The 26,113-nt window shown below is 38.8% G+C and overlaps 1 protein-coding gene and 1 long non-coding RNA gene across 6 annotated transcripts in view; both read left to right on the top strand.

Annotated features, from left to right (window-relative positions):
* Window positions 1-9,015, top strand: part of LOC118391805 (neuronal PAS domain-containing protein 2) — a 78,522-nt gene extending 69,507 nt beyond the window's left edge. For all 4 annotated transcript variants that reach the window (XM_052511031.1, XM_052511030.1, XM_052511032.1 and 1 more), the window contains 2 exons: window positions 1,412-1,622; window positions 1,747-9,015. In XM_052511031.1, coding sequence (XP_052366991.1) covers window positions 1,412-1,622; window positions 1,747-1,944 — 409 coding nt within the window. In that variant the 3' untranslated portion in view covers window positions 1,945-9,015. The remainder of the gene's footprint in view (window positions 1-1,411; window positions 1,623-1,746) is intronic.
* A 494-nt stretch (window positions 9,016-9,509) lies between these two features.
* On the top strand, window positions 9,510-13,858 carry LOC118391704 (uncharacterized). Of its 2 annotated transcripts, none has more exons than XR_004827199.2 (8): window positions 9,510-11,378; window positions 11,530-11,722; window positions 11,932-12,038; window positions 12,189-12,280; window positions 12,366-12,539; window positions 12,634-12,706; window positions 12,852-13,015; window positions 13,149-13,858. It is a non-coding gene; the product is annotated as an uncharacterized LOC118391704 (long non-coding RNA). The 2 variants fall into 2 exon arrangements; XR_004827198.2 differs by having other exon boundaries at window positions 12,841-13,015.
* The last annotated feature ends 12,255 nt before the right edge of the window (window positions 13,859-26,113 follow it).

Genomic DNA, 26,113 nt, shown 5'->3' with positions numbered 1-26,113 from the left:
GACTGATGTCTTGAGATGTTGCTTCAATATATCCACATAATTGTACTCCCTTATGATGCCATCTATTTTGTGAAGTGCACCAGTCCCTCCTGCAGCAAAGCACCCCCACAACATGATGCTGCCACCCCCGTGCTTCACGGTTGGGATGGTGTTCTTCGGCTTGCAAGCCTCCACCTTTTTCCTCCAAACATAATGATGGTCATTATGGCCAAACAGTTCTATATTTGTTTCATCAGACCAGAGGACATTTCTCCAAAAAGTACGATCTTTGTCCCCATGTGCAGTTGCAAACCATAGTCTGGCTTTTTTGGAGCAGTGGCTTCTTCCCTACTGAGCGGCCTTTCAGGTTATGTTGATATAGGACTCGTTTTACTGTGGATATAGATACTTTTGTACCTGTACCAGCAGTTCTTTCCAGCATCTTCACAAGGTCCTTTGCTGTTGTTCTGGGATTCATTTGTACTTTTCGCACCAAAGTACGTTCATCTCTTAAGAAACAGAATTCGTCTCCTCCCTGAGCGGTATGATGGTTGCGTGGTACCATTGTGTTTACACTTGCGTACTATTGTTTGTACAGATGAACGTGGTACCTTCAGGTGTTTGGAAATTGCTCCCAAGGATGAACCAGACTTGTGGAGGTCTACAATTTTTTTTCTGAGGTCTTGGCTGATTTCTTTTGATTTTCACATGATGTCAAGCAAAGAGGGACTGAGTTTGAAGGTAGGCCTTGAAATACATCCACAGGTACACCTCCAATTGACTAAAATGATGTCAATTAACTTCTAATGTCATGACATCATTTTCTGGAATTTTCCAAGCTGTTTAAAGGCACAGTCAACTTAGTGTATGTAAACTTCTGACCCACTGGAATTGTAATAAGTGAAATAATCTGACTGTGAACAATTGTTGTAAAAATTACTTGTGTCATGTGTAACAGAATAACTTTACGTCCGTCCCCTCGCCCATACCCGGGCGCGAACCAGGGACCCTCTGCACACATCGACAACAGTCACCCTCGAAGCATCGTTACCCATCGCTCTAGAAAAGCCGCGGCCCTTGCAGAGCAAGGGGAACTACTACTTCAAGGTCTCAGAGCAAGTGACGTAACCGATTGAAACGCTATTTAGCGCGCACCGCTAACTAAGCTAGCCGTTTCACATCCGTTACACATGCACAAAGTAGATGTCCTAACCGACTTGCCAAAACTATAGTTTGTTAACAAGAAATTTGTGGAGTGGTTGAAAAGTTTTAATGACTCCAACCTAAGTGTATGTCAAATTCCGACTTCAACTGTATTTGCAAATAATCAGACCATACAGAAATGTAAGTGTTAAAGACAAAATAAACATATTCTGTTACTATGAACACAGTAAATGTAGTTGACCGGTTGATTGCGCTCATCCCTCCTCAGATACACCCTGGAGCAGCAGATGATGACCCCGTCGTTCCCCATGCAGCAGGTGAACTGCAACGCTGTCCTGGTCCCCTCCCCTGTATTCACGTCCCCCATCATGATCCCTCACAACAGCTTTATCACGCACCAGGCCCAGCCCACCTACCACCCTCAGCAGCAGGCCAACCATCACTCTCTACAGCTGCAGCAGCCCCAGCAGTTCTTTCAGGTAAAGTAGTAGTCCTACTACTTGCAGTCGTGTGATCGCAGGCCTTGGGCTGGCGGGGGTTTGGCTCACTCTGTAGAATAACTAGTATCACCTCATTTATGCCCTGATCCCTTTCTGTTGATAGATGCAGCCCCAAGGACTCTTACACAGTGGACCCACTCAGGCGTTCTTCCACGCCACTAATATCCCACAGCAAGGTACTGTGGGTTATATTCAACAACAACCGCAGCAGCAGCAACCACAACAACAGCAGCAACAACACCACCATTCCCAAAACCAGACTGGCAACCTTTCAGACTTCCGAAATATGCTCACTCGGTAGCACCGAAGACTCAAACAGAGTTGTTAGTTATCCCCTGAAATGTATTGTCACAGGTTCAGTGGCAGAATTATATGGGATGCATAGAAGAGACAGAGGCTATTTGGCGCCATGCTGTGCAGTGTTATTCGCTGTTTAAGAGGCCAAAGTGGCTTTGTTTTTACAGCAAAAAAAATAAAAAATGAAAATATGCCTGTGGTGACCTTACTTCTGATAAGGAGCCACCCTTTTCAGACAAAGCAGTTTTTGTACCCCATGCTGGGGTGAACCACAGTCAGAGGCTGCTTGGACCGGTGGCAGCCCCCAATGTGACAGCTCTCCCAGAAATGAAAAAGGAGTCCGTGTGCTGAAGGCTTGTGCTTCACTGCACCACCAGCCTCTCTGTCCCACTCCACAAAGCTACTGGGACCATGCTTACACGTCATATTTCATCATGACACTGCTGGATGGAGAAAACTATGAAAGTAATCAAAAGGAAAACAGTTATGCTGTGTGTTTTTATGCAGATATGTTTTCAACAAAAAAATAGGTTATTGTTAGGTGAGTCTAGTTGTGCACTGACTGCACTTGTTCATAGCATCTGTCCTGATGTTCAGAGAGTAAACACAAGCAGTGAACATTTACTTCTTCAAAATTGCATCTTCATTTCACATGAAAAACACTTTGTGTCTGTGAGTTATGGTTTTGTTGTGCAGTTGTTGCATACTTTTTTGTTATGAAACAGCAGTTTTACAAACCTATAAAACAACAATATTTTCCCCAGAAGGAAATGTAAAGGAAGGGTTCATTTTGATGTTGGACATCAGTTGTTATTTCATCACACATTCAAATCAGTCATCCTAGATACAGTGCATTCGGACCACTTCCCCTTTTCCACATTTTGTTACGTTACAGCTTTATTCTAAAATGAATTAAATCTATTTTTTCCTCATCAATCTACACAAAATACCCCATAATGACATAGCAAAAACTGTTTTTTAGACATTTTGCAAATTTATATAAAGAAATAAAAGGAAATGTTACATTTACATAAGTATTCAGACCCTTTAATCAGTACTTTGTTGAAGCACCTTTGGCATCGATTACAGCCTTGAGTCTTCTTGGGTGTGATGCTACAAGCTTGGCACACATGTATTTGAGGAGTTTCTCCCATTCTTCTCTGCAGATCCTCTTAAGCTCTGTCAGGTTGGATGAGGAGCGTCGCTGCACAGCTATTTTCAGGTCTCTCCAGAGATGTTCGATCGGGTTCAAGTTTGGGCTCTGGCTGGGCCACTCAAGGACATTCAGAGACTTGTCCCGAAGCCACTCCTGCGTTGTCTTGGCTGTGTGCTTAGGATCGTTGTCCTGTTGGAAGGCGAATCCTTGGCCCCAGTCTGAGGTCCTGAGCATTCTGGAGCAGGTTTTCATCAATAATCTCTCTGTACTTTGCTCAGTTCATCTTTCCCTCGTTCTTGAATATTGTCCCAGTCCCTGTCAGATGCTGCCACCACCATGCTTCACCGTAGGGATGGTGCCAGGCTTCCTCCAGATGTAATGCTTGGCTTTAAGGCCAAAGAGTTCAATCTTGGTTTCATCAGTCTAGAGAATCTTGTTTCTCATCGTCTGAGATTCTTTAGGTGCCTTTTGGCAAACTCCAAAGAGGGCTGTCATATGCCTTTTACTGAGGAGTGGATTCTGTCTGGCCACTCTACCATAAAGGCCTGATTGGTGGAGGGCTGCAGAGATGGTTGTCCTTCTGGAAGGTTCTCCCATCTAGACAGAGGAACTCTGGAGCTCTCTCAGAGTTACCATTGGATTCTTGGTCACCTCCCTGACCAAGGCCCTTCTACCCCGATTGCTCAGTTTGGCCAGGTGGCCAGCACTTGGAAGAGTCTTGGTGGTTCCAAACTTCTTCCATTTAAGAATGATGGAGGTCACTGTGTTCTTGGGGACCTTCAATGCTGCAGACATTTTTTGGTACCCTTCCCCAGATCTTTGTCTCGACATAATCCTGTCTCGGAGCTCTACGGACAATTCCTTCAACCTCATGGCTTTGTTTTTGCTCTGACATGCACTGTCAACTGTGAGACCTTATATAGACAGGTGTATGCCTTTGCAAATCATGTCCAATCAATTGAATTTACCACAGGTGGACTCCAATCTAGGTTGTAGAAACAGCTCAAGGGTGATCAATGGAAACGGGATGCACCTCAGCTAAATTTTAGAGTCTCATAGCAAAGGGTCTGAATATTTATGTAAATAAGGTATTTCAGTTTTTTTAATATAAATTTGCAAACATTTATGAGGTATTGTGTGTAGATTGATGAGGAATTATTTGTTATTTAATGCATTTTAGAATAAGGCTATAACGTAATAAATGTGGAGAAGGTCAAGGGGTCTGAATACTTTCCGAATGCACTGTATACTGTAATTGATATCATTATTAAACACTATAGTATTGTCACCACCCAACACTATTAGTCCATGTTTGTAAAAATATATTGTTTAAATGACTGACAAAGCATCTGGAAACCTATCCTCATACAAGTATAACCCTATTATATGTTCACTATAGAATCAAATATTTTGACATTTATTTTTCTAAAACTAAAGAAAAGTACCAATTACTAATGCCAACATTTTCATTAAATCATTCGTAAAAATCAGGCTTCATACTTTTTTATTCACACTTTAATGGACGGAGCAAACCTTATTAGTAGACTACCATAGCATGTTTGTTAATTTACCATATATTTCAAAACAAGTGTAAGCAGGCAGCCATTATTGTTATGTCTTGCTGTTCTACTGTGTGCATTTTTATTGGGGAATTTAAATATAAAACAATACCCACTGGGCACACCATGTCATTTTAATATGGAAATGTGGGTCATATTTGGTTGAGACGTTGATCAATGAGATTTCAACATTTATTCACCCACTCAAAAAGACAACCAGAAGTTTGTTCAATTCCCAATGTGTTGTCACTATGCTTTCAACCATCTAAAAGCAAACCAAATTCCAATGGAAAAACAATGTCTGATTTTTGGTTCAGTTGTCGTCTAAATGTGTTATCACTGCGATTTCAACCATTTAAAAGCACAACAAAGTTCAAATGGGAATAGAATGTCAGATATGTTGTATTTATACAACAACTTAATGTGTTATCACTGTGCTTCATCTCATAGCACAACCCAATGACCTGGATTGCAGTTGAGGTTACATTTAAAAGTACATAGTGAAAGTGATCAATTCTGTTCAAGATTCTGCACAGATTATTATAGCAATTATTATAGCAATCTCTACAGACCTGTGACCTTTTGAACAAGCACGCTTTCTATGATTACATAAGACATTTAGAGTTACAGTAGGCTAATTTCAAAATGTGGCCATGGATGCATTACTCATTTAGGCTGAATAAATACTGTTACATTAGTTTGTAAAATAGCCTTAACTTTAGGCTATTTACTGTATCACAAAAGTAATATTGAATTGTGTTTGGTGGACAACAACCAAATATCAACATTTAATGGATATCTAACGCTTGGATGGTTTCATCTGAGCCACTGGCTTAATCCTATTCTTTAACTTTTATTTTTGGTTAAGTTGGAGACGTCAATCCAACATATAATTTGTTAAGTTGTCGACAAGTTAATAGGCCATTTACTCTATTGCAAAAGTGGTGCCACTGACTTAGTCTGGCTTCAAGTCCAGTATGTCTACAAATGAATAATGAATATGTTGGATTCACATCTCCATCTCAACCAAGACGCAAAGTTAAAGAATATACTAAATCAAATCAGACTGTATTTTAGGTGCATTTAAAGTTTTTGATTCGATTTAGTCCCATTCCTTAACTTACATTTTTGGTTGAGATGGAGACGTGAATCCAACATATTAATGATTAACATGAAGATGACATTTGAAATCAACCAAGCTTTAAACTCTAGGCCTATATGTATTGTCTATATTTAGTTGAACTCTGGGTTGAATTGAAACAATAGCTGTTGATGACTTTTTAAATGCTATATATGCCTGACTAGTATCATTGATGATATACTGTATGACTTATAAAGTATGGTTACATTTCATTTGACCTACCCATTGGAATGACTTCAATAGCAACAGTCAATATATTTAGTTATTAAGAGGTCTCAATAATCATTCTCACAATAGCACATTGGTAGTAGTCAGTGACAAATATTAAAGCTGGGCTTGGTTAAAACCCTGCATGGAAGACCAAATGAAAAGTTGTACTGTAGATGGAGCAACTCTCCAGTAGGAGTTGCTGCCCAGCCTATGTTTTTTAACATTTTTTATAGTGGATATAACGTTGAAGATCTGATGTTGTGTCAAGGGTACATGTTTGACATTTTATACAAGGTTTCTATGTTGAAAATGGCTTAAATTGCTGACATAATCCTGTGGTTGGAATTTCAGCCTCTGAACAACAGTTTGATGACTTTTTTTCCACATCACAATACGTCGACAAATTACATTGAAACAACGTTGATTCAACCAGTTTGTGCCCAGTGGGTAGGGTCCTAATGCCTTAAATGGCTCACAACCATAAACTACTAACCAAGGACTATTTTACTTATTGTTTTGTATCAAATGTAACAGATGCTGCAATGATTAAGAAGATGTCACTAATATATTGTAATTGTCATACATTGATTATGTATGCTTTCGTAACGCAACTTTCTTCTCAGGTTATTTGTGGAAATAACCACAAATTATTAATAATCACACATTTATTCTCAGTATTACATTAACAACATGTCATCATTGTCTGGTTACATGGTTTATATTTGCTAGTCGGTTAATATATATATATTTTTTTGGTAGGAGGGAGTCTATTAGGGGATTTATCCATGTATGAGTTATTATGTCCACACACTGGTGATTTCAGGACAACTGTGTAATAACAAAATACTAACCAGAGATAAATTACCTGCTAATGTAAATGACAATCAAATAATACTACATATTTCTTATTATTTTTCTTTAAAGTTACATTAGCTAAATAACTACATCATTAGGTATCTGATTTGAGTTCCCCCACGTTCAATAGATATTGTAATATTTGAATGGGAAAGTCCTTCCGTGAAACATCCGTCAAACAAACAGACCTACTGTATGTCTGCCTCAAAATTCCTTTACTCTCCATGAGTAAGTCAATAGCCATAACAAAATGTAACACCATATTGGAATTCTAATCAAACTAAATGTGCCCTTTGACATGAAGTGAAGGTTGAAATGCATTGTGGAGTAATAAGAATCTTTATTTGTACAATGTTTATGACAATCCTAGCAATCTGCTGTGTACATTGAGTCAGTGTCACTTCATCTGTTACAGTCACTCTCATGAAGACTGGTGCTGTTCATTTAGGTTGAAGAGATGCTTAAAGAAAGTTGTAGAATGCTTTGAGTATGTGCTGGTTTACCCTTTTACTATGTGCAATGTTAATTTAGAAAGTAAATGTTTCTAGGCAGGTATGTACTTATGTGAAATAGAGATATAGTTGTACACTATAAACCAATGTACTATGTGAATTAAATGGAAATATTTTTGTCTTAAAATATCGTTAACATTCCTTCAACCATAAATATAAGCAGTATCTTTACTGAGGTACAGCTTGTATCTGCTGAAGACTTTGTTAGAATGACTAATCCACACTAAAGACGCAGGTCAACTGGTCTGAGAATGATGCTGGCATGAGGGAAAAGGGAGCCATTCTATTTTTCAGTAGAACTTGTGTTGGCCTCTTGCTGGGGTCAGCCCAACGTAAACATTGTTTCAAGTGATATGAGCAACACATTGTTTCAACATCATTACTGTGTCCGTTTGTTATTACTCTAAAGACACAACATTGACTCTATTCAAGACCTACATGCAGATTTGTTTAGACAACTGTCCTGTTAATGCTGCATCATTTTAAAATACTGTTTGTTGATTGTCAGCTAAATGACTCCCTAGGTTGGCCTCCACTCAACCTTATCATTAAAAAAAACTGTTGTTGGTTCAGTGTGCTCAATGTCCAATCATAAGGTAAACTGCCTTTTGATGCTGGTTGAAGGAACATGTAGTGTATGTTTAATTATCAAGCTCATAGAATAACAGTAAACCATGTTCTCACAAGTGTCCAGTGTACTCTCTAGCTAACCATCGTATGTAAAGAATTTGCATTAGTTGCCCCCATTTCAAACCAGAGGCAGTTATTAATTTCCATTAACCCAGTGCCACAGATGATTTCCTACATTTAAGGTCATGCTGAGAGCCGTTGTGTGTTTGCTGTGTATTGCTTCAGTTTATACAAATGTTCATGTTTATTGGTATGTGTGTTTCTTTATTCTGATTGCTGCGCTAGATCAAATGGTGCTGGCTCTTTCTATGATTCTGTTTAATCTGTCTCCCCCAGCAGTAGATTATGCACTTTTTGTTTCACTGTTTCAGACTATATTTTTATGTTCATGAATTCTTCATCAAGTGTCATTCTTTTTTTTAAAGGCATGATGTTACTTTGACTTTTGCATTAGTGACCTTTAGAGTGGACTGTGCATCCTTGCAGTATATGGGGTGGAGGGTCAATCAATGCATACTGTAAAACATTTGCCAGGAAAAAGTAAGACAAACAAAAACAGAACCGGGTACATATTAGCCATTGCATTGCAGAAAACTAATTGAGAATATTGTATTATAGAATGTACAAAACATGTTGAGATTATATAGTTCTTTATTTTATGAGATGTCAAATAGATTGAATATATGTTACATGATTTTAAAGTAAAACAAACAGAAGTATTTTGTAACAGATTATTGAAGTGTCTTATTTGGGGAGGTGAGGTTATTATTTTCTTCAGTTCAGCAAGTTGGTGTTATGGTGTTTCACAGTCTATTGTATGGCTTGTTTTTTTCTGTCTGTATATACCATCAAAAATAAGCTTTAACATATTGTTAATATTGTTTTAAAATAAATGAATAAAAAGTTTACATTCTGAAACAGCTTGGATATTAATGATGTGATATTTAATTATTTATAAATCAATTAATCTTGATAATGTGGTATCTTGAAAAATAAATATTAAAAACACATGCATTTGGTGCACTTTATTCTGCATGTTTTCATTAATGTGTAACTGAAGTTTATTCTCTGATGTAACTCTGAAAGAAGTCCAGTCCTGTTAAAATACACTATATATACAAAAGTATGTGGACACACCTTCAAATGAAAGGATTTGGTTATTTCAGCCACAACCGTTACTGACAGGTGTATAAGATTGAGTACACAGCCATGCAATCTACATAGACAAACATTGTCAGTAGAATGGCCTTATTGAAGAACTGAGTGACTTTCAACGTGGCACTGTCATAGGATGCCACCTTTACAACAAGTCAGTTTGTCATATTTCCAGCCTGCTAGAGCTGCCTCGTTAACTGTAAGTGCTGTTATTGTGAAGTGGAAACGTCTAGGAGCAACAACGGCTCAGTCACGAAGTGGTAGGCCGCACAAGCTCAAAGAAGGGACCGCCAAGTCTTGAAGCTTGTAAAAATTGTCTGCCATCGGTTGCAACACAAAACTGTCTCTGGAAGCAACATCAGCACAAGAACTGTTCGTTAGGAGCTTCATGAAATGGGTTTCCATGGCCAAGCAGCCACAAACAAGCCTAAGATCACCATACACAATGCTAAGCGTCGGCTGGAGTGGTGTATTGCTCGCCCGCCATTAAACTGTCTGGAATGATGAATCACCTTTCACCATCTGGCAGTCCAACAGACAAATCTGGGTTTGACGGATGCCAGGAGAATTCTACCTGCCCGAATACATAGTACCAACTGTAAAGTTTGGTGGATGAGGAATAATGGTCTGGGGCTGTTTTTCATGGTTTGGGCTAGGCACCTTAGTTCCAGTGAAGGGAAATCTTAACACTACAGCAAACATTGACATTCTAGATGACTCTGTGCTTTCAACTTTGTGGCAACAGTTTGGGGAAGGCCCTTTCCTTTTCAGCATGACAATGCCCCATGGCACAAAGTGAGGTCCATACAGAAATGGTTGGTCGAGATTGGTGTGGAAGAACTTGACTGGCCTGCACAGAGCCCTGACCTCAACCCCATCGAACACCTTTGGGATTAATTGGAAAGTTGACTGGGAGCCAGGCCTAATCACCCAACCCCACTAATGCTCTTGTGGCTGAATGGAAGCAAGTCCCCGCAGCAATGTTCCAACATCTAGTGAAAAGCCTTCCCAGAAGAGTGGAGGCTGTTGTAGCAGCTAAGGGGGTACCAACTCCATATTGATGCCCATGATTTTGGAATGAGATGTCCGACGGGCAGGTGCCACATACTTTTGGTCCTGTAACGTTAGTGTGTGTATGTAGTAGGCTACGTAGTCAGTGCTGCAGCGTTGATGTGTGGAATGACAGCTTCCTATATTCAAATCCACTGGCGCCGAAGCAAAAGCTAAACTCTGATAAATTCGGCCTACTATCAGAAAGTATACTGTAGCTCCAATTTTCCAAACAACTTGTCGTGATTTTCGTAAGTCAAAAAGTAGCCAACGTTAGATAGCTAGCTAGTCATAAACCGGAAGAACGGATATCATATCAGTAACATTGGCATGCAAGCTATCTGGCTGACTAACAGCTGAGTTAGCTACGTAGCTAAAGTTCGTTACTACAGTCGCGTTTTTGTGCAAGATTTGATTTGGCAAGACATATACAGCTAGCACTGGGTTGATGGTTAACGGTAACCCTTGTTTGCGTGGTCAGCTGCTGTACAGTAGTCAGCAAATGGCTGTTTAAAAACTGTGTTTACATAGCTACCAAGACACTTTTTAAAAATCAATTTCGCCCAGTGCACTGTCTGTTATGCAAATTAATGAACCATACCTGAAGAAGTTGAGAAAACATCTAATTTGACATATTTCTTACACTCTACTTTGGTACAGTTCTTTACAGCAAACAATCATACACTTCAAATTGACAAAACTGATGCTGTTATTTAACTATATAGATATTTGACACAACAACAACTTTACAGCTAAGACACGACAGTGACTGATAGAGTGAGTCTGGCAAGCCACGTGCATTCTGACCGTAGTTTAAATGATCTGGTCCACAAAAACCTTCGCAGTGGAATTTATAATAACATTACCCAGTACTCATTTGTTACAATGAGAAATTATTTGGTCAGGTTTGTGTTTACACTGAGAAGATTGAACATGGTTCAAAGAATGTAATCTAATGTTTTGCGCAAGACTTTGACTTTATTTACCAAGGATGGATTTAGAAACATTGTGGCATTGCAAAGTGATGCACCCCTGCAGATGGGCCACAAACATTACCTGTCTCTTTGGAATAATGAGGGTCCTGAAAGCAGAGTATAGGTTCTAGATGGTAAAATGAGAATTTCAGGTGCTAACTAGTGTGGTAATTACAATGGTGATTACCTGAACCAGGTGAGTAGTATCTATATCATAATAACACTTTACACATATACCATCTCTTCTCTACTCAAGCCTGACAATATAATTAACGTTTCTTTGAATGTTGTCTGTATGAAGTGTCTCATCAGGATTGGCGCTCTTTGTGTATTTCTCCATGTTCCAGACTTACTTTGAGGTCGCAGAACAAAGTGTCACCATGCCCCTTGTCATGTAGAATGAGCTGTGACCCGAGTGGTACCAGAGACTGAATGTTGGAACTGTGCTCTACCTCCAAAACTACACCCTCAAGCAGAGTAATCCAAACAGGTCTCGACCTGACATAGACAACCACAGAATGAAGAGCTTTCACTCAGTAGGTACTGAACTCAACCTAACCTAGTGATTCACAATTTAGCAAATCAACATACTTTGGATAAAAAGCGTCTGCTAAATGCCATATATTAACATACAGTAGTACATTGCCAGACAGACACTCCCAATTGGTCATTTTGAAATAATATTCTGTCTGAACACTGTATACTGAATACTGTGAAACTCTTCGTTTTTACTATGCATGGCCTTGTAGAAATCTGTCTGAATCTTTGGACTCCCACTGCACTCCTTACTGTGGTTCCAGCCAAGTGTGCAGTCTCAATGGGGCTTGCCTAAGGTTTCCTACCAGTTCACCTCCAGGTAAGTTCACAACCACATTATGCAGTTTAAACGAGATTGTATGTAAAAACAAAGGCCTTTCCCTGGGTAACATTTACAACATTACTAAGCAGTCTTTATCATATGCATGAACTACTCATTCCTTGCTTCTTATAAATGTTTTTCTTCTAGATAAGAATTGAAGAACAATTCTGCATGTGATGTCATTGGCTTGGTAACTTTTGTGGGTCGGGTGGAGAGAGTCAAGAGTAAGGGGTCCGCAGGTCAGAGGTGTTCGTTAGACTTGGGCTGGTCATTTATTCTGAAAATGTAACACAAATGCTCATGATTTTTTTCCATCTTTTGCAGGCCCAGAAAAATACTGGACTTACCGCTGGGTCCATGCAGTGGAACATCCAATAGTCCTTTTATTTTGGAGCTTTCTGCTTCTTCACAACCAGAAATATACCATGGGATATACCCAAGCAAATATTTTAGTACTAGCTATAACAGTTAGTAGCTATAATACAAACAATTCCATAGGTAAACGGCAACAGAACTCTCCTAATTGTACTTATTTTCTCCCTGCTCTGTACCTTCCCCATAACCCATTGTAACATACCTGGTGTGCACTCAGATGAGAAAGTGTTAAGAGCAAGACTCACTGCCTTACCTCACCAGCAGCTGCAAGACACATATATTTAATACCGGTAAGTGCAGCTGTCATTTGCAAAGAAAAGATAAACAGTACAACTGTTTTATTTAATAAAGAATATATGGACGGACACAATGCGACATTATGTTAATATAATCTAGTATGTATTGATTCACTTGATTGATGTAGTTTTCCCTCAGGGTATCACAAGGGCCAGCCATACCTGTCAGACCCCAGGGTGAAGCTTCGACCAGTGGACCAAGACTGAAGGACAGCATTATGCTGAAGAAGACTGTTGTTGGTGGCCATTATTGCTTCCCTCACACCCCTCAGATATTCACACAGTCAGTGGCAGATGGCTCAGGTGAGTGAGGGGATCCTTTTCATGAAGGAAAGATGTCTGTAATATGCAATACTGGTTTTTGTATGTTTGTTGTTTTTTAACCACAGCAGACATCACCATTTAATCATTTTCATATTTATTTCCCATCCACCAGCTCAAGTTCTTCTGGTTGCTGCAAATGACCTAAAGGGAGATGGAGGGTCTGCATTATCGTTAGCACAAGCAGCTGGCAATCCAAGGTCAGATCATTGCTGTGCAGTATGTGACATGGCCAGAGGAGGCACTGTCAGACCAGGTAGGCTTTATTGATTGCTTTACTGTGGGTTATACAATGAACTTAAGGAGGATCTTTTGGTCAGCTGTCCGGACAAAATCTAAATTTTAACAGTCTTGATGAAAATAACCAATTATGTGACATTTTATCAGGTAACAATAATGTAAATGCCTGTGCCAAAGCCTGCCACCTTATCCTCCAACGGACACTTTATTTTTATAAGAGCCTAATTGTCCTTTTAGCTGCTGTACTTTATGCATAAATGTGTATAGATTATGTATGGCATTATATATTACGCCTGTACCATGTTTGCCTATGATTGTATTTAGTGTTTCAACTCAGTTTGAGTGGTCCATAATGTGGTTTTAAAAAACAACAACTGTATTATAGTATAATTATGTAGTGACGTCAATACATTTCTCTAACTCTAGATACACTGAGTACACAAAAAACTAAGAACACATGCTCTGTCCATGACAGACTGACCAGGTGAATGCAATGATCCCTTATTGATGTCACTTGTTAAATCCACTTCAATCAATGTATATGAAGCGGAGGTAAAAATAAAAATATATATTTTTAAGCTTTGAGACATTTTAATTTAACCCTTATTTTACCAGGTAAGTTGACTGAGAACACATTCTCATTTACAGCAACGACCTGGAGAATAGTTACAGGGGAGATAAATGAACCAATTGGACGCTGGGGATGATTTGGTGGCCATGATGGTATGAAGGCCAGATTGGGAATTTAGCCAGGACAGCAGGGTTAACACCCCTACTCTTACAATAAGTGCTATGGGATCTTTAGTGACCACAGACAGTCAGGACACCCATTTAACGTCCCACCCGAAAGACGGCATCCTACTCAGGGCAATGTCCCTAATCACTGCCCTGGGGCATTGGGGTATTTTTTGTGTGTTTTTTTGACCAAAGCAAAGGGTGCCTCCTACTGGCCCTCTAACACCACTTCCAACAGCATCTGGCAAGCCAGTGGTGTGCTGCAGGGTGGTGTGCTGTGGATATGTGCCATTCAGGGGGTTGAATGGGCAAGACAAAATATTTAAGTGCCTTTGAACGGGGTATGGTAGTAGGTGCCATGCACACTGGTTTGTGTCAAGAACTGCAACACTGCTGGGTTTTTCACGCTCAACAATTTCCCATGTTTATCAAGAATGATCCACTACCCAATGGACTTCAAGCCAACTTAACACAACCATGGGAAGCATTGGAGTCAACATGGGCCAGCATCCCTGTGGAATGGTTTTGACGCCTTGTAGAGGTGCGCAACTCAATATTAGGAAGGTGTTCCTAATGTTTGCTATACTCAGTGTATATAACACATTTCATGTTATTTTAAAACACTAATTCTCTTTATCTAAAGTCGATGCATTGTTTTTTTTACAAGAACAGGACAGGATACATTGATAGACAAAAAAGTCTAGAATACGTTTAGAAGTTTAGAATACGATTCAGTCTGTGGGTGAGACTGTTGTGGCTGTACCTAACCCACACGGTGATCAGAAAACTGTAGACGTAACTGAAAAACAAGGAAACAGCGCCCTCTGGTGTGCAGAGCTCGCTCAGCAGACAGGGGAAAAACAACCCAAGAAGAGGTGAGTTTTAAAACACAGGTGGGCTATATGACTGTCAACATCACTGAACATTTAAAATTGTACTTGTAACTCCCCTTTACTACGGCATTTGAAATTGTATTTGTATATTTTACATTGTCATGATGACGTCACTTGCGTGTTTTAGAATAATTATATTTATTCTTTTAGAGTGATAAAGCAATCAACTTCTATCCTCTGCCATAATCAGTTCTCTATGCCCATCAGGGACCCACCCAGTAGCTCAGGTTATGAGAGCTTGGTCTGTTCACAGAGAAGCTGGCCGTGGCTTTACAGAATAGGAGCTAGTGGGGCAGGAAGAGAAGAGTGATTCTGAATCAGAGGAAGAAGTTGGTACACTAGATAGAAACCCAGACCAAACCAGAGCCAGTGGACAACAAAGTCCATCAGGTATAAGAGTGCTGTGCCACATGCACATACTATCTCAACATTTATCTGTGGCCTAGCTTCTATTCCTCTCTTTATGAACTAAGCATGGCTAGCTTGAGAAATTAACTATGCTGTCTGTCTGGAACCATGGAAACTGCTTGCCATTAATGAGGGGGGATACAACAAGGCTAGTGACACTGATATGGCTACTATATTTTGTTTCTAAGATATTCCACAGAGTGACGGCGCTCCAAGAGAAAGTGGTTACGGACTGTGATGGATCATCGTGGGAAAGCTGCTCGTGGCTGAAGCAGAGACGAGAAGTGTCAGAATATTTGTGTCAATGACGAATAAGGTTTTCAAAACCATTTTAAAAGGGAAAAATATTAATTTCGAAACACTTTTAATGCTCCCTTGAGTGTTACCTACAATGTGTATGCACATTCAGGATTTGTCGCTTTTTATGCAACTTAAATTTACCTCCTAAAAAAAGACCCCACATTTTGAATGACTGTCAACTGAGACTTCTGTTAGAGAAATTAAAACCATATACAATTTGACAAAAAAAACATTTTTCTCTTAGACTGAGCTTCTCTGCATTTTATTAGACAATATAATAATGTTATTGTTTTTAACCATTAAGTACCTAATGATCATTGCTGGTTGGACCGAATGACTATTATTTTACAGTGTCATTCTTTAGGCAGATCTCTTTCCCTCTTACAGAAACACACACATACCATAAACAGTATGGTTTCTTATTCAACAACAATGATGCCTTTAATGCGTAATAAATGACAAAAAATGTGACTCAAATGTTTATCACGCAGAAACATTTAATCATGAACATGGCAATGAACTTATAAAAATGATTACAATTCTGCATTATGATACATTGTTCAAACAATGTTAAAACAGTTAAGAATCAATGTAATACATACATAGTAAAGTTCTTGAAGTACAGTAATGACATTCAAACATTAAAATACAAAACGTATAAGAAAGTGTTCTTCTACATTACATCAATTACTCATTTGATTAAAAACGAATGAAATTGCTCTGTGCAATGTCTTGTAAAAACATTAATATACCATTAAAACATACACAGATTTGTGCAGAACAATGCAAGATTAAAATGGACCATTTAAAAAATGATAAATGTGAAAACAATTCATGAGGTTCAACCATTTAAATACAACTTATTTCTTTGCAGAAACTCAAGTTGACAATTATCAAACTTGCATTCCTCAGTTTGTTTGATGATGTCACTAATGTGACAAGAAAGCAGCCCAGTCTGTCGGACAGCCGAGATGCTCTTAAGCTCAAGGGCTTGGGCTCACTGATTATTGCCTTCACATCTCCTTCATAGTACAAGGTAATGTCTGGCACAGATGACCAGACAAAAACATTACTCACTCCATACTGCTGCATAGCAGTGATCAGCACCTCCTCCCCAATCACCTTCAGTACCTGGCCTACAAAGGGGCGGTAGCTGTAAGTGAGTAAAATCACTGAGAAAGCGAAGCCAGTAAAAACGTCATATTATAACCTATGTTGTGATAATTAGGTTGGTTGCTCAAACCCATTAGTTCATTCGCCACCGTGATATACAATAAGGCCGTGACAACAAAAAGACAACAGTCACGGAATAAATTAAACTGCACATACAGTGCCTTGCGAAAGTATTCGGCCCCCTTGAACTTTGCGACCTTTTGCCACATTTCAGGCTTCAAACATAAAGATATAAAACTGTATTTTTTTGTGAAGAATCAACAACAAGTGGGACACAGTCATGAAGTGGAACGACATTTATTGGATATTTCAAACTTTTTTAACGAATCAAAAACTGAAAAATTGGGCAAATATTGCATACAAACAGTTATTTTTATTTTTTTATTTAATCAGGTAAGTCAGTTAAGAACAAATTCTTATTTGCAATGACAGCCTACCCAGGAGCAGTGGGTTAAATGCCTTGTTCAGGGGCAGGATGACAGATGTTTACCTTGTCGGCTCAGGGATTCGAGCAAGCAACCTTTGCGTTTACTGGCCCACCGCTCTAACCACTAGGCTACCTGCCGCCCCGGCAGTAGCAATTATCACCTGTAGCATGGTCAAGAAAGTTTAAGTTTGACAGTTTACTAAACAACTACTGATTTATCACCACAGAGTTACTGTAAGTCAGCACAAAGACAACAGCAGCACCGCAATTCCAGCACCATTTCAACTTAAACATTTAAACATCATCAAATCAACAAGCTTAGTTTAATACACTGAAATCAAACTTAAAGATTACAAATATCATGTTGCTGTCCATGGTACTGATTTATGTGTGTGCGTGCGCAAGTGAACCATATACAGTACCAGTCAAAAGTTTGGACACACTTACTCATTCCAGGGTTTTCTTTATTTTTACCATTTTCTCTCAACCAGCTTCATAAGGTAGTCACCTGGATGAACAGTTAACCGGTGTGCCTTGTTACAAGTTAATTTGTGGAATTTCTTTCCTTAATGCATTTGAGCCAATCAGTTGTGTTGTGACAAGTTAGGGTGGTATACAGAAGATAGCTCTATTTGGGAAAATACCAAGTCAATATTATGGCAAGAACAGCTCAAGTAAGTAAAGAGAAATGACAGTCCACCATTACTTTAAGACAGTCAGTCAAGGTCAGTCAATGCGGAAAATGTCAAGAACTTTGAAAGTTACTTCAAGTGCTGTTGCAAAAACCATCAAGCGCTATGATGAAACTGGCTCTCATGAGGACCACCACAGAAAAAGAAGCAGACCCAGAGTTACCTCTGCTGCAGAGGATAAGTTCATTAGAGTTACCAGCCTCAGAAATTGCAGCCCAAATAAATGTTTCACAGAGTTCAAGTAACAGACACATCTCAGCATCAACTGTTCAGAGGAGACTGTGAATCGGGCCTTCATGGTCGAATTGCTGCAAAGAAAACACAACTAAAGGACAACAATAAGAAGAAGAAACTTGATTCGATCAAGAAACGTGAGCAATAGACATTTGACCAGTGGAAATCTGTCCTTCGGTCTGATGAGTCCAAATTTTATATTTTTGGTTCCCACCACTGTGTCTTTGAGACACAGAGTATTTGTTTAACACTCGTTTAACACTTTTTTGGTTACTACATGATTCCATATGTGTTATTTCGTAGTTTTAATGTCTTCATTCTACAATGTAGAACATGATAAAAATAAAGAAAACCCATGAATGAGTAGGTGTGTCCAAACCTTTGACTGGTACTGTGTATATAAAAAAAACACTGCCCTACTTGTAGACAAGTTGACCGCAAATGCCATCCAAATGCCAACACTGATGATTTCTCCAGTGAGATTCAGCCACTTGCGAATTTATGGAAAATTATGAAAACACAGAGATGAAAGATCAATTTAATATATATATATATTGTAATTTTTATTTTCTTTGTCAAATATTTGAGGAAGCCTGGCTTCCCTTTGCTTCCATGAATACGTGCCACTGCAAAGGGGCGGTGTTCGTAGCTGACAATGACAAATCTGCTTAGACTTGTAGTTAATGTTGACTTGGCCACAGCTTCATCTTGCTGTACCTCAGTGATGGTGTCCTCCTGATCGTGATCTTCATTGAAGTTCACTTCCACAGGACTGAAACAGATGTTGTAGATGCTTGGTCTGCTACAGAAGCAAGATACTTCTGTGTTTTACTTTCCGTGCCTCTGTGGAGGTGACCTGGTGCAATTTCATGGTTCCTTTGACTCCAGCGAGGTTGTTGGGCACGGCTTTGTCATATTTAGTTACATCTGCAATCCAAAATCATTTTTATGCTCGATCCACTCTTCTCAAGTAGTTTGAATAGCTCCTTGGGAGTCTGCACATCCTCCCCCTGTTGAATGTGTTTGTCCGCACAACGTTTCACAGCCCTGCCCATGCCATCTGGTGACCCCTTCCCATGGGTCTTTTCACAAAAGTTTCAGGTGATTTGTTTGAATCCGTAGATATATGAGTGCTGAGTAGGTACATATTCTTCTAATTTCTGTATTGGGTAACCGGACCATCACTCATCATGTGTCACGATTTGTGGATTCTTGTTTTTTTACATCTCTTAGGATAGGCTCCAGGTGAGCCCATGCTGCTCTCTCATCATGTCTAAGGGAGTCAGATATGGTGACGTAGGACTGGCTTCCCTCTGATGTGTACACATCACTTGTATGGATCGTAGCCTGCTGTTTACTTCCCCCAAAGTGGATTTCTGTGGCCAATTTACATGCAAAGTTCTCAGAGAAATCTATGTGAACGAGCACCTCTTCCTCTGTGAGACTTTCCTTCAGAAATCTACAGTTCTCTACTTGGTGGATCCAGTTGAACTGGTGCTTTGCTGGAACATCTAGATTTTGGTTGAAAACCTATTTCAGGTCCTTAAGGGATCCAGGTTGAGACACTTTCACAAAATGTGTGCATACATTCTCCTCAACAGTTGTCGCCCTCTTCTACTGTTGCCAGGAGATAGATAGGCCTATTTGATGTCTCTGATGTCTCCTCCGTCTCAGCAAATTAAACTTAATTGTAGCAACACTTGGCACACACATAAGATGTATATCTAGATTAATAGGATAGTCGTTTTTTACTTACACATATTTTCAGTATTAGCTGCTTGATGTGCACTACTATAAAACTGTACAACACAGACATAAAACACACTTATCGTTCAAAAAATGTTTTTTACTTAAAAGTAAATAATATTATGTATTTCTGTGTACAATTTTTTTTTAAATAGATGAATAGGAAACTTAAGACAAAGAGATTGATATCATTCAGTATAACTGTTTAGTCATATGGTGCAACTGGAAATTCTGGTGACTATGAATGATAATTTTGGCTGTACCATATGATTTTTCTCACGTAAACATGTTTTACAGGCAACTGCTTGTGTACCCATGTGTGAACTTGACTTTTACCTTAAGTATGCATCTTGAGTATCAAAATAATATACAAGCTTTTCAGATAATTGAACATTTGTATTGTTTTTTTGTGTTTTCTGGGAGGGGTAAAACCTGACAGGGAGTGGAAATGTGAACTTATTAAACATTTACGAAATGCCTAACATTTCTTCTTAACCAAAGGGTGCCTCACAGGCATCTTAATGATGTCACATATTGTCGCTAGTATATCATCATGTGATTTGATCCAAAATGGTGACTTTATGTCAGTTGCAATGAATGATAATCATGAAGACTAATTTTCTGGACAAAAGTATTTAAAGTATTTAAAATCTTTCTGCCTAAACTGTCTTACCCATATTAAAGTGTAGTGCAGTAGACCATTATAAAATCATGCCAGAATAATATTTTGACAGTTTTGTTACGATTTAAGATGGTTTATTAACACTTATAGATTGTATAATTTTTTTGGACGGGTGCACAGAATGAAAAAATGACAATTTTTTCACATCTAACCATTAACTCTTTTAGGACAAAGTAAAAGAGAAAGACGTAGTTTCATAACATAAAATGTGTATATATTGGTTGTTGATTATTGTAAAATATTTCATTCGGACACCAAAATATGCACGTCAAGCCATTGACCCATTTACATTCTAGTTGTGTTTACCCAGATTGCCTTTCTCAGATATTCAGATTTGTCTACAAGACCCTTCTGCTCCAGCAGAGTAACCTCCATGCTGCCAGGTGAATACTCACCAGTAGCCTGCAAAGGATACTATAAAACCACAATATTTGGTCATGTAGAGCTCATGTTCATAATTTATTTGCATTCCTTTCATTTGACTTAAGTTAATCAGGGATTTTGTTTTATACATCCTTAGTGTTTTTGTTTTATTAATATTTTATTGCTTGTTTGCGTTTACTTCTTTCATTGTTTTACTCTAAAATGTGTTGATTGTATACTATTTTAAATGCACTTAAAATAGTTTGATTTGATTCATTATACATCTCCCTTTGTTAAAATAGGACATGCATGAATATATCATTTTTGTATGTTATACTCACTGTATTGTTGTGAGTACAGGAGCTGCACACACTACCATGTCTCTCTCTCTCTCTCTCTATAAACCAGATGATGCCATCTGGGGACCGCAGGTCCTTAGGTCTGCCTCAAGACCCCCATGACAACACACTTCTGTCTTGCCTGTCTGCAGGCTTCCTGTGCCCTCTCGCAGACCCACTGAGCCTGAGTGAAGCTGCTCTCCCCGAACCCGGTAACACACCTGGTAGAGGGGGACAGGAGGGGAGGATAAAGACACACCCCTTGGTGCCAGTCATGGGGCACTGCTTTTAGCTGAGGCGGAAGACCCTGGCTATTTTGAAGCCGACAACTATTCGTGGTTCATGACCTGCTCACAAGCATATTTACAATATCAAATTTCCTAATGTTGACCTTCAAGTGGGGCTTTCAACTTTAAAACTCAATAGTCCACTTAAGAGAGCAGTTATGGCAATCATGCTGTCCATTCCTGAGGTTAGACTGAGTATTGATTACATGGTACAGTGCAGGGTCAAATCAAACATGATTTTCATGGTACATTCTGTCTGCACATAATATTAAGCATTGATTCATTAATTATGTAAAATGTAGACACTGTAATCAGGAGGGCTGTATGCATAATGTTTCTAAAACTTAAAGTTGTCCAGTGTTTCCAGATTTGTATGAAATATGACCTATAATTTATTACAATAAGAGTAGAATAGTTTTCTTCCAAAAAAAGTGTAATAAAGGATGTTAAAAAGCAGATTTTCTGTATTAGAATGGTGTTGTCGTACCCCAACAACAGAATGGTGTGGGTGTATAGCGGTCATTAAAAATATGAATGCGAGTAGACCACTGATTGGTCAGCTCATCCTCCATAGGAGGATGACATCATCCTCTGAGGAAATGGCAAGCATTTTTGAAGCGGTCTGTTTGAGATACAAGGTTGAGGTGGGGTTTTTCAGAAGTCTTTTCTTCAATGTATGCTTTGGCCACATATGAGTATAGAATGCGTCAACAACATTATTTGGGTATGGAGTTAACAGTTTATCAACTTTTAAAAGTGAGATTTTAACTGGACAGTTACTTTGTGTATGCTGGTTTTTATTTTTTGTTCATTCAGAATACATTTTGTCAACTGCTGTGGAGCTGAAAGACACATTTTGTGTATATCCCTGACCTCTGTCATCTGGGAGGAGAGAAAGAAGAGGTTCTCATCACCAAGGTGTATAGAATGACAGACATGGCTTTGGATAATATATTGGACCACAATATGTCTGAAATTAATTTGTTCTTTGTTAACATGATTAGGCAGTCACATTTTATTGTAAATTCTGGAAATATTTTTGTAGATATTGTTTGTGGCAATTTTCTGTTTTTTTAAACTGGGGGTTTGAGTATCTGGAGAAAAAGGAAAACTTTTGGTTTTTGTTTCATTAGTCCATTGTTGATATAGTCCCAAAATGTTTTGTATTTATTTTTATTAAGGATCCCTATTAGCTGCTGCCAATGAAGCAGCTACCCTTCCTGGGGTCCAGCAACATTAAGACATTTACTTACAGTTAAAAATATTACATGACATTTCATTTACCCAATACATTTAGTGTGTTCCCAAATACAATGCTCTTAGTTTAAAAAATATATATATTTAGGACTAATTTATTAATTGCCACCCGTTCTGAAACTAACTACAGCTCTTTGTTAAGTGTTGCAGTGATTTCACTCACTGTAGTACCTGATGTGTATAGTGTTGAGTCATCCACATTCATAGCCACACTGGCTTTACTCAAGGCCAGTGGCATGTCATTAGTAAAGATTGAAAAAGCAAGGGGCTTAGACAGCTGCTCAGGGGAATTCCTGATTGTACCTGGATTATGTTGGAGGCTTCCATTAAAGAACACCCTCTGTGTTCTGTTTGACAGGTATTTCTTTATCTACAATATAGCAGGGGGTGTAAAGCCATAACACACACGTTTTTCCATCAGCAGATAATGTCAAAACAGCTCCCACAATCTTTATATCAATTTCTCTCAGTCAATCATCAGTCATTTGTGTAAGCTTGTTGAATGTCCTTCCTTATAAGCGTGCTGAAAGTCTCTTCAATTTGTTTACAGTGAAATAGCATTGTGTCTGGTCAAACACCATTTTTTCCAAAGGCTATTTGACCCAGTAAAGGGGCCTTTACTATTATTGGGTAGTGGTATTACTTTTGCTTCCCTCCAGGCCAGCGGGCACACATTTTCTAATAGGCTTAGATTGAAGATATGGCAAAGAGGAGTGTCAATATTTTCCCCTATTATCCTCAGTAATTTTCCATCCAAGTTGTCAGACTCCGGTAGGTCATTCAAAATGTACAATGCTTGTCTTTCATAATTTGATCAGTTATACTGGTGTATTGTCAGCATTTGTTGCTGACATGTCATGCCTAAGTTTGCTAATATTGCCAATTTAAAAAATCATTAAAGTAATTGGCAATATCACTGGGTTTTGTAATGAATGAGCCGTCTGATTCAATGAATGTTGGAGCAGAGTTTGCCTTTCTGCCCAAAATTTCATTTAAGGTGCTCCAAAGCTTTTTACTATCATTCTGTCATTTGTCTTTGTTTCATAGTATAGTCTTTGTTCTTCTTTTTATTCAGTTTAGTCACATGATTTATCAATTTGCAGTACGTTTACCAATCGGTTCTGCAGCCAGACTTATTTGCCATTCATTTAGCCTCATCCCTCTCAACCATAAACATTTTCAATTCCTCAACAATCCACAGCGATTTGACAGTTTTTACAGTCATTTTCTTAATGGGTGCATGCCTATTAGCAGTGGTGGAAAAAGTACCCAATTGCCAAAATGAGTAAAAGTAAAGATAAGAGAATGACTCAAGTAAAAATGAAAGTCAACCAGTAAAATACGACTTGAGTAAAAGTCTCAAGTATCAAAAGTATCAAAAGTATACATTATTTAAAAATCCTTATATTAGGCAAACCAGATGGCACCATTTTTCTTTTTTAAATGTTCTTTTAATCTTAATCTTGTCATCTGTTACTAGTACATTTTTGATTTAATGAACCTTCTTTCTTAGGCTACATACAGTTGAAGTCGGAAGTCTACATACACCTTAGCCAAATACATTTAAACTCAGCTTTTTCACAATTCCTGACATTTAATCCTAGTAAAAATTCCCTGTCGTAGGTCACCATGTGAAATGTGAAATGTCAGAATAATAGTAGAGAGAATTATTTATTTCAGCTTTTATTTTTTTCATCACAGTCCCAGTGGGTCAGAAGTTTACATACACTCCATTAGTATTTGGTAGCATTGCCTTTCAATTGTTTAACTTGGGGCAAATGTTTCGGGTAGCCTTCCACAAGCTTCCCACAATAAGTTGGGTGAATGTTGGCCCATTCCTCCTGACAGAGCTTGTGTAACTGAGTCAGGTTTGTAGGCCTCCTTGCTCGCACACACTTTTTCAGTTCTACCCACATATTTTCTATAGGTTTGAGGTCAGGGCTTTGTGATGGCCATTCCAATACCTTGATTTTGTTGTCCTTAAGCCATTTTGCCACAACTTTGGAAGTATGCTTGGGGTCATTGTCCATTTGGAAGACCCATTTGCAAGACCCATTTGCAACCAAGATTTAACTGATGTCTTGAGATGTTGCTTCAATATATCCACATAATTGTACTCCCTCATGATGCCAGCTATTTTTGAAGTGCACCAGTCCCTCCTGCAGCAAAGCACCCCCACAACATGATGCTGCCACCCTGTGCTTTATGGTTGGAATAGTGTTCTACAGCTTGCAAGCCTCCCCTTTTTCCTCCAAACATAATGGTGGTCATTATGGCCAAACAGTTATTTTTTTGTTTCATCAGACCAGAGGACATTTCTCCAAAAAGTACGATCTTTATACCCACATGCAGTTGAAAACCGTAGTCTGGCTTTTTTATGGAAGTTTTGGAGCAGTGGCTTCTTTCTTACTGAGCGGCCATTCAGGTTATGTCGATATAGGACTCGTTTTACTGTGGATATAGATACTTTGTACCTGTTTCCTCCAGCATCTTCACAAGGTCCTTTGCTGTTGTTCTGGGATTGATTTGCACTTTTCGCACCAAAGTACGTTCATCTCTAGGAGACAGAAGGCGTCTCCTTCCTGAGTGGTATGACGGCTGCGTGGTCCCATGGTGTTTATACTTGCGTACTATTGTTTGAACAGATGAACGTGGTACATTCAGGTGTTTTGAAATTGCTCCCAAGGATGAACCAGACTTGTGGAGGTCCACAATTTTTTTTCTGAGGTCTTGGCTGATTTCTTTTGATTTTACCATGATGTCAAGCAAAGGGGCACTGAATTTGAAGGTAGGCCTTGTAATTCATCCGCACTCCAATTGACTTATGTCAATTAGCCTATCAGAAGCTTCTAAAGCCATAACATAATTTTCTGTTAAAAGGCACAGTCAACTTAGTGTATGTAAACTTCAAACCTACTGGAATTGTGATACAGTGAATTATAAGAGAAATAATCTGTCTGTAAACAATTTTTGGAAAAATTATTGTGTCATGCACAAAGTAGATTTCCTAACCAACTTGCCAAAACTGTAGTTTGTTAACAAGAAATTTGTGTAGTGGTTGAAAAACAAGTTTTAATGACTCCAACCTAAGTGTATGTAAACTTCCGACATCAACTGTATATCCTTTCTAATCGACCTGGCCCGTGTATCCTGGAAGGACATTGACCTCATCCCGTCAGTTGAGGATGCCTGGTCATTCTTTAAAAGTAACTTCCTCACCATTTTAGATAAGCATGCTCCGTTCAAAAAATGCAGAACCAAGAACAGATACAGCCCTTGGTTCACTCCAGACCTGACTGCCCTCG

Source organism: Oncorhynchus keta, unplaced genomic scaffold (assembly GCF_023373465.1).
Source record: "Oncorhynchus keta strain PuntledgeMale-10-30-2019 unplaced genomic scaffold, Oket_V2 Un_contig_6244_pilon_pilon, whole genome shotgun sequence".
Taxonomy (NCBI): Eukaryota; Metazoa; Chordata; class Actinopteri; order Salmoniformes; family Salmonidae; genus Oncorhynchus; species Oncorhynchus keta.
The sequence above is the reverse complement of the archived record's forward strand: the minus strand, read 5'-3'. Positions and strand labels throughout refer to the sequence as shown.